This window comes from Vigna unguiculata, chromosome 9 (assembly GCF_037176805.1).
Source record: "Vigna unguiculata cultivar grain cowpea cultivar isolate G323 ecotype 2 chromosome 9, ASM3717680v1, whole genome shotgun sequence".
NCBI lineage: Eukaryota > Viridiplantae > Streptophyta > Magnoliopsida > Fabales > Fabaceae > Vigna > Vigna unguiculata.
This window is the reverse complement of record NC_140800.1, coordinates 8,932,383-8,941,293: the sequence shown is the minus strand read 5'-3', so window position 1 is coordinate 8,941,293 and position 8,911 is coordinate 8,932,383. Positions and strand designations below refer to the sequence as shown.

Here is an 8,911-nt window from a genome sequence, read left to right as displayed (position 1 = left end):
ATTCACAAATGCATGCAACAAAATTAGCACAAAGTTCAAACATCAAATTAAACACAACAATCTATGCTAACACACTTCACACATGCATAAAAACACAAAGCTATCTTAAAAACGAAAATTAAAAGCTAGAATGAGTTTAGAGCACTGGGTTGCCTCCCAGGAAGTGCTTGTTTAACGTCACGAGCCTGACGGGTAAGGACTTTAGGCTTCACTGAGGTGCATGACGGTGGTCATCCTCAAAACTTCACCACCCAAATAAGGCTTGAGCCTTTGGCCATTCACTACCCAACTCCTTTGTGAGGAAGGGTCTTCAATTTCAATTGCCCCATAAGCTTTCACCTCTTTGATGGTAAATGGGCCTGACCACTTGGATTTCAACTTTCCTGGGAATAATTTGAATCTTGAGTTGAACAGAAGCACTTGTTGACCGGGTTTGAAATCCCTTTTTACCAACTTCCTATCATGGTAGGCCTTCACTTTCTCTTTATAGCTCTTGGAGGACTCATAGGCATTGAGTCGCATCTCTCCCAACTCATGGAGTTGTAGCTTCCTCTTCTCCCCTGACAAGGATGGATCAAAATTCAAGAACTTCATGGCCCAATAGGCTTTGTGCTCCAACTCCACCGATAGATGACAAGCCTTCCCATATGCCAATTGGAATGGAGTCAACCCAATTGGAGTCTTGAATGCAGTCCTATAAGCCCGCAGAGCATCGTCTAACTTAATAAACCAATCCTTTCTTGAGGAAGAAGTTGTCTTCTCAAGGATCCTCTTGATTTCTCTATTTGACACCTCTGCTTGTCCATTTAACTGAGGATGGTAGGGAGAGGCAACTCTGTGTCTGACATTGTAGTGCTCCAAGACTTTCTTCAACTGAGTGTTGCAAAAGTGAGAACCTCCATCACTTATCAAGACTCTTGGGACACCAAATCTGGAGAATATGTTCTTCTTGAGAAACTTGATGACTGTCTTAGCATCATTTGTGGGTGTGGCAATAGCTTCCACCCATTTGCTGACATAGTCCACAACCAACAAGATATACTCCTTAGAAAATGAGGAAGGCAAGGGGCCAATGAAGTCAATACCCCAGCAATCGAACACTTCAACCTCGAGTATGTTCTGCAAAGGCATTTCATTCCTTCTGGAGATACTCCCTGTTCTTTGGCACTTGTCACAGTGTTTCACGTGTGCATGAGAATCCTTGAAAATGCTCGGCCAATAGAACCCAGATTGTAGAACCTTTGCAGCTGTTCTTTCTCCACTGTAGTGTCCTCCATAGGGTGAATTGTGGCAGTGCCACAAGATATCTCTTGTCTCCTCTTCAGACACACATCTCCTCAACAGATTGTCTGCCCCAATCTTGAAAAGATGAGGATCATCCCACACATAGTATTTTGCTTCCCTGAACAACTTCTGTTGCTGATGCCAACTCATATCCTCAGGAACAACTTGAGCAGCCTTAAAGTTTGCCATTTCTGCAAACCAAGGTCTATTAGATACTAGGAGCAGCTTTTCATCAGGGAATTCTTCTAACACTTCCTGCTCTAGTGTGGTCACCTCTTCATTCACCAGTCTTGACAGATGGTCTGCCACTTGATTTTCACAACCCTTCTTGTCTTTAATCTCAAGATCAAATTCCTGCAACAACAAAATCCACCTAATGAGTCTAGGTTTAGAATCAGGTTTAGTAAGCAAGTATTTGATTGCAGCATGATCAGTGTAAACCACTACTTTAGAACCAATGAGATAAGAACGAAATTTTTCCAAGGCATACACTATTGCTAGTAACTCCTTTTCAGTAGTTGCATAATTCACTTGATGTTCATTAAGGACTTTACTAGCATAGTGTATGGAATGAAAAATTTTATTCTTTCTTTGCCCCAAAACCGCCCCCACCGCATAATCACTTGCATCACACATAAGTTCAAAATCAAGTTCCCAATTAGGTGCAATGATTATGGGTGCGGAGACTAGGCTGATTTTCAAAAGATTGAAAGCATTTAAACATTCAACATCAAAATTAAAGGAGATATCCTTATTGAGCAAGTTGCTCAATGGCTTGGCTATCTTGGAGAAATCCTTGATGAAGCGTCGGTAGAAACCCGCATGTCCAAGAAAGCTCCGGATTCCCTTCACATTTGTTGGTGGTGGGAGTTTCTCAATGACATCCACCTTTGCTTTGTCCACTTCAATGCCCTTGGAAGATATTTTGTGGCCCAAGACAATCCCTTCAGTCACCATGAAATGGCATTTCTCCCAATTGAGAATGAGATTGGTTTCAACACATCTCTTGAGCACAACTTCCAGATTTGCCAAGCAAAGATCGAATGAACTTCCAAACACCGAAAAGTCATCCATGAAGACCTCTATGCACTTCTCCACAAGGTCGGAGAAAATAGCCAACATGCATCGTTGAAACGTGGCTGGTGCATTACAAAGCCCAAATGGCATCTTTCTGTAGGCATAGATACCAAAAGGGCAAGTGAAGGCGGTCTTCTCTTGGTCTTTAGGGTCCACCACAATCTGGTTATAACCAGAATAGCCATCCAAAAAGCAATAGAAAGCTTGACCCGCCAATCTCTCTAACATTTGATCCATGAAAGGAAGAGGGAAGTGATCCTTCCTTGTGGCCTTGTTCAGCTTCCTGTAGTCTATGCACATCCTCCAGCCGGTCACGGTTCGTGTGGGTATCAACTCATTCTTGTCATTACGAACCACTGTCATGCCGTCCTTCTTGGGAACCACTTGCACTGGACTCACCCATGCACTATCAGAGATTGGGTAGATAATCCCAGCATCTAGGAGTTTCAATACCTCCTTTCTCACCTCCTCTTTCATCACAGGATTCAACCTTCTCTGAGGTTGTGCCACTGGCTTGAAATCCTCCTCCATGAAGATTCTATGCATACAGTAGGAGGGACTGATTCCCTTCAGATCAGATATGGACCAACCAATGGCTCCTGAGTTGACTTTTAACACCTTAATCAACTTTTCTTCTTCTGAGGGTGATAAGGAGCTACTGATAATCACAGGTTTGTTGCTACCCCCTTCAAGAAACACATACTTCAAATGTTGGGGCAACATCTTCAACTCCACTTTTGGCTCTGTGACTTCATTCTCACCCTTCAAGTCTTCCATCTTTGCCTCATGAGGAGGGATTTCCTTCAAAGCGTCAAGATTGGCTAAGCACTCATCAATCTTTTCTCCTCCTCATCATTGAGAGTCTCAAAGGCATCAAGTAGAGCTTTCTCTAGAGGAGATGAGGCATGTAAATCTTTCTTGGAGCTCATGAGCACTTCATCAAGCATATCAACTCTGAAGCATCCTCCAATATCTTTTGGGTGAGACATGGCTTCAAAGACATTGAAGTTCACTTCTTCATCTTGAACTCTCACTGTGAGTTTGCCATCATCAACATCAATTAGCACTCTTGCAGTCTTCATAAATGGCCTCCCCAATATGAGAGGAACTTCAACATCCTCCTCCATCTCCATTATAACAAAGTCCACTGGAAATAGGAACTTGTCAACTTTAACTAGCACATCCTCCACTACTCCGTGAGGGTACTTGATTGACCTATCCGCCAGTTGCAATGTCATTCGAGTGGGCTTGATTTCCAACTCCCCAATCTTCTTAAGCATAGAAAGAGGCATCAAGTTGATGCTAGCACCCAAATCAAGTAAGGCCTTCCCCACAGCTAGGCTCCCAATTGTGACTGGAAGTGTAAAGCTGCCAGGATCCTTAAACTTTGGAGGCAACATCTTCTGAATGATAGCACTGCATCCAACCTCTAGTTCTATGGTTTCCTCTTCAATAAATCTTCTCTTCTTTGTGAGGATTTCCTTCATAAACTTTGCATAGGTTGGCATTTGCTCCAAGGCTTCTGAGAAGGGAATATTGATTTGAAGCCTCTTGAAAATGTCCAAAAACCTTGCAAATTGTCTTTCTTTGTCTTTCTTTGAAGGCTTGAGAGGATATGGGAGAATTTTCACTGGTGGTGGTTTTAATGCCACTTCCTTCTTTTTCTCATTTTCTCTATTTTCAATTTTATTCTCTTCCTCTTCTACAACAATTTCCTCATCTATCTCTTCCTCATCTTTTTCTTCTCCTTTATCGTTGGGCTTGGCTTTAACTTCATCACTTCCTTTAGCATTCAACCCCACTTCTTTACCACTTCTTGTGACCACCGCTTTGCATTGCTCTTTGGGATTGGCTTCGGTGTTGGCGGAAAATGAACTACTTTGTTGATTCGCCACTTGCTTGGCCAATTGCCCCACTTGCACCTCCAAGTTTTTAATTGAGGCATCGGTGTTCTTCTGATTCTGAATTGACATTTGCATGAATTGCTGCATCATGTCTTCAAGCTTGGATGTTCTGTCAGACAAAGAAGGATGTTGGTAAGTTTGTTGATGTGGGGGCCTATTGGAAGGTCCAGCTTGGCCCATGTTTTGATGAGGTCTCCATCCTTGGTTATAATTCCCTGGTCGGCCTTGATTGCCCATATAACTAACTTCCTCTTGAGATGTGCTTGGCATAGCACATTGCCCATTAGTATGGTTTCCTCCACATAACTCACAACTTTGCACTTGTTGGAGTTGAGCTACAGAGGCATTTTGAAGCTCTTGAGGAAGTTGTGACAATTTCTTCATCAGGGTCTCCAGCTGCTGAGTCATAATCTTGTTTTGAGCCAATAGAGCATCTTGAGATTGAAGCTCTAGAATACCCTTCTTTTGAGAATGGGCTCTCTCAGTGTAAGCTTCATTATCATTGGCGGCCATATTCTCTATTAACTCATAAGCTTCCTTTGGCGTCTTCCACTTGATACTCCCACCGGCAGAGGCATCTAACATCAACTTTGACTGGGACTTAAGACCTGCCAAGAAAAGAGTAAGCTGTGTAGGTTGATCAAACCCATGAATGGGGGTCTTCCTCAGCAGTCCCTTGAATCTATCCCATGCTTGGCCCAAGGACTCATCCATATCTTGTTGAAATGCCGAGATTTCCTGCTTTCCCTTATTAACCTTGGACTGGGGAAAATATTTGCTCAAGAACTTTACAACCACATCATCCCAGTTAGTGAGGCTATTTTCAGGAAAGGAATTCAACCAGGCTTTTGCGGGTCCTGCTAGTGAGAATGGAAAGAGACTCAGTCGTATGGCTTCATCAGGAACTTGATGGATCTTCACAGTATTGTATATCTCTAAGAATGTGGCCAGATGAGTGTAAGGATTCTCATGAGACAGGCCGTTAAACTGATTACTCTGCACCAAATGAATAAGAGCTGGCTTCATCTCCATGTTGGTGGCATTGACGGTTGGCCTAGCAATACTGTTGAAGTTGATATGGCCTGTGAACGCTGCATAATCTTCCAAAGTGCGTCTTTCACGACCCCTACCATCACCATGAGGATTTTCAGCCATTTCTTCTTCTGGCAAAGAATCAAGATTCTGAGAAGTAGACGGAAGAGTGTCTGAATCAGAAGAGTGATGGGCAACTTGTTGTGCTTGAGCTCGTCTTCTCCTTGTGGCACTATTGTTTCTGCGGGCAGTTTTCTCTATCTCGGGATCAACAAGGAGTGGTTCTGAAGATGCAGTTCTCCTTGTACGGATCCTACCCTGCATAAACTATAGAGCAACAACAAAAACAAGCTCGAACTACAAGTTAGCCCAAAAATAATGTGCGTATATAAGTAAACAAAAACAGTAAATATGCACAAAAGAATTTAAGTCTAAATAAGTCAAAAATCACACAATAGTCTAGTATTAGACACGGTTCCCCGGCAACGGCGCCAAAAACTTGTTAAGACTTTGGCAAGTGTACCAAGTCGTGCAAGTAGTAACCGGTAAGACCGGAATATCGTTTCCCAAGAGACTCGTGTATACTAATTAATTGTGTAATTAGTGACTAATTTAAACTAATGAATAAATCCATATTTTGAGTTTCAACGTATGAAGTTAAACTTTGCATAAATAATTAAAATTGAACTTTGGAAGTTAAAGGCACTTAGTGAATGGAAAAGATTAGAAATGATATGACTTGATATTGCCGGGGTTAGAATTCACCAACTATGCTCTCATGCAACTACAATTTAACATCCTCTTCATTAATATGCTAATGCTAACCCACAATATTACTCAAACCCTAATTCCTTAATGAATTGAGCCTAAATTTCCTTATTAAAGGTCAATTCCTTGAACTCTTAATAAGCAAATTTGCTTTATGCACGAAGGTTTTAATGCAACCAATGGGTCAAGCCCCATTCCTAGGTACAAGCTCCATTGAGTTTTCTTATTTCAAATCTAGGTTTCAAAAGATATTTCCACACCCAATGAACCAAAAATCATGCAAGAGATGGCTAAATCAATGCAAGCTTTAAGTGAAGAAATAAGAAGACTAGCAATTAATGAAAGAGTCATATATAAAATCAAAACATTTGCATTTACACAAGAGTTTCGTGGCTACATCTAACCCCAACAAAAAATGGGTTTAGCTCTCCATTGCCATGGAGAGCTCAAGCTTAAAAATGGAAGAGATGGAAGAGAAAGAGATACAAAGAGGAAGATGGAGCTGTTCCCACAAGCCCTAGCACTCCTCCAAGCTCTCCAAATGTGTTCTTCGTGCCTCCAAAATGCCAAAGATCCATTTCCCCTCGCGAAAACAGAAGAAAAAGAGCCAACTTGCCACATCAGCGAACATTGGCGCCTGGCGGAAGGGTCTCACCGCCAGGCGGTATCGAGCAAACAGGGGGCAAAACTGGCAGCTACCGCCCGGCGGTGTCCAGTTACCGCCAGGCGGTTCATAACAGGGGCGCCTGGCTGGCGCTTGGTTGGCGCTTGACTGGCGGTCTGTTCCGCCTGGCGCTTGCTTCGTGTCGCCAGGCGCTTCCTGTTGACATTTTTCTCCTTCTCCTTGCTATTTCGGGTCACTCATTAATCTGGATTTTTGGACAAAGCTTTCCATCTACAAAAAGGACACAAAAAATGGGGATTAGTGGTATATTTAGATAAATGTAACCCAAAATGTATTTATTTACAAAAGTAAGGTAAAATTGAGGATTAAGTAGGTTAAAAGCTTTGGAAGAGATGATTTTGCTAATGAAATATAGTTTGGATAATGGTAAAAATTAACATTATCAACTCCCCCAAACTTAAAACCTTGCTTGTCCTCAAGCAAAAAGGTAACTTGGCCTAGATGAACAACACAAGTGCAATGATCTAGCAAATCAAGAAAACATATGTCAATTGTGCTTGCTCTTATTTGAAAGATTGTGTGGCACATGTGTTTCATTAGCAAGGCAAACTAAAGCTATGGTGTTCACAAAATAAAAATATCACAAGTGCATGCAAGAGTTTATAAGGGATCAACAATCATGGCAAAATGTTTCCTTGATCAATGGAAACCACTTCTCACAAGAACAAGTGTTTCACTCAAGCCCACTAGTATATGGATATAAACAACATTCTCTCTACCATCACAATGTCACACAATTTAACTTTGCTTTTTGTTCAAAATGTCTAAGACTTTCACAAGCATGCTATCATCACAAGGTCTTTTATGGTTTGTATCGTGGCTAGGCTAAGAAGGAAATTTGGTTTTTCAGGATAACAAAAGTACCTTGAGCTAAGAGAGCAACTAATCAAATCATGAAAGTATTTTTCTCCCTTCTCTATTGAACCAATGAAACCAATTCCCAACTTGCTTGCACCAATTTTCTTTTCTTTTCTTTTTTTTTTTTTTGAATTGAATTGAACCAAAAACTTTACAAATTTTCCCATGCTCCCTTGTATTAGCAATAATTCCCCCAAACTTGAACCATACTCATGACTAACAATCATTTGCTCTCTCAAGCTCAAAGTAAGGTAGTCAAAATCTTCACTATGCTCAAGGTTCAAGGAATGGCACATATTATCTTTAAGGCTCAAAGAAGACTCAAAGGATTTGCACAAAAAATCAACTTAAAAAGGATTGGCTCAATTATGTAACAAGAAAAAGAAAGATGGCCTTGATCACCTGTAGCATGCAAGTAAATGAATAACAATTGAACTCAAGCAAAGTCAATTATGAGTCCACAGTGATAGCATTCACACAAATCAACTCTGGGGCACAACCTCTCACAGGGTATTTGGGTTCCACAATTGTCAACATATGCCAAAATCATTGATCATAATTAAACTCAAGCATCACTATATCAAAATGAGAACAACCACAAGTTCATGCTCACAAGCTAATTCAACATCATTTCATAACAAGCACAAAAGATGATCATGAAAAGTACTAATTCAATGCACAAGATTAGTTCACCACAACCAAGTTATAAAGTTCTACACTAAGCTAAAAAGTTCAATACTATCAAAAGAAAGTTAAAAAAAAACTGAAATCTAAAAGTATAAAATAAATAAGGACTATCAACAAAACAAGTCCTGCAAAAAGTGAATCATTCTCTCCAAGTGCTCAGGCGTCATCCTCGCCCTCTTCGTCTAGCTCCTCCTCGTCATCATCACCAGCAGCTGAGGCTCCACCTCCCCCAGTAGTAGTGGCCTGGGCCCCAGGCCAAGCAACAGTGGCAGCAAATTCCTCAGCTGATGGGGTGTACAACTCAGGAATAGTTAGGGAGATGCCCCTAAGCATGTCAACATTGGCCATCCCCATCCGGTATAAGGCTTGCATCTGGGGTTCCAGGAGCTGAAGGTGGTCGAGCTTGGCCTCCAAAGCCTGCAACCGCATGTCAATGGTGGGTGTTGCCTCGGGCTCGGGCTCTGGCGCAGGTTCTGGCTGTGGCTGATGGCGCCTCCTGGGTCTGGGAGCAACTGAGCAGAACCTCTGAAAATATGAAAAGTCCAGGTCCTGCGTTGCTTTCTCCAACGGGGGTACAGAAATATCCACCCCTGCCAGGCTGCAAAGATGGGTGATG

The 8,911-nt window shown here is 41.8% G+C and overlaps 1 protein-coding gene across 1 annotated transcript; it reads right to left on the bottom strand.

Annotated features, from left to right (window-relative positions):
* Window positions 1-201: 201 nt before the first annotated feature.
* On the bottom strand, window positions 202-5,621 carry LOC114163413 (uncharacterized). The gene is made up of 2 exons (XM_085666592.1): window positions 3,193-5,621; window positions 202-646 (listed from the first exon to the last, which is right to left on the bottom strand). The coding sequence occupies exons 1-2, from the start codon at window positions 5,619-5,621 to the stop codon at window positions 202-204; spliced, it is 2,874 nt and encodes a 957-aa protein (XP_085522718.1).
* Between the last annotated feature and the right edge of the window lie 3,290 nt (window positions 5,622-8,911).

Excerpts from the sequence above, each read along its gene's own strand:
- LOC114163413 (XM_085666592.1), bottom strand. The coding sequence starts at position 5,621 with ATGCAGGGTAGGATCCGTACAAGGAGAACTGCATCTTCAGAACCACTC. Across the intron at positions 647-3,192 it reads GAGGAGGAGAAAAGATTGAT|TGGGAAGGCTTGTCATCTAT; the intron begins GAGTGCTTAGCC and ends CCAATTGGCATA.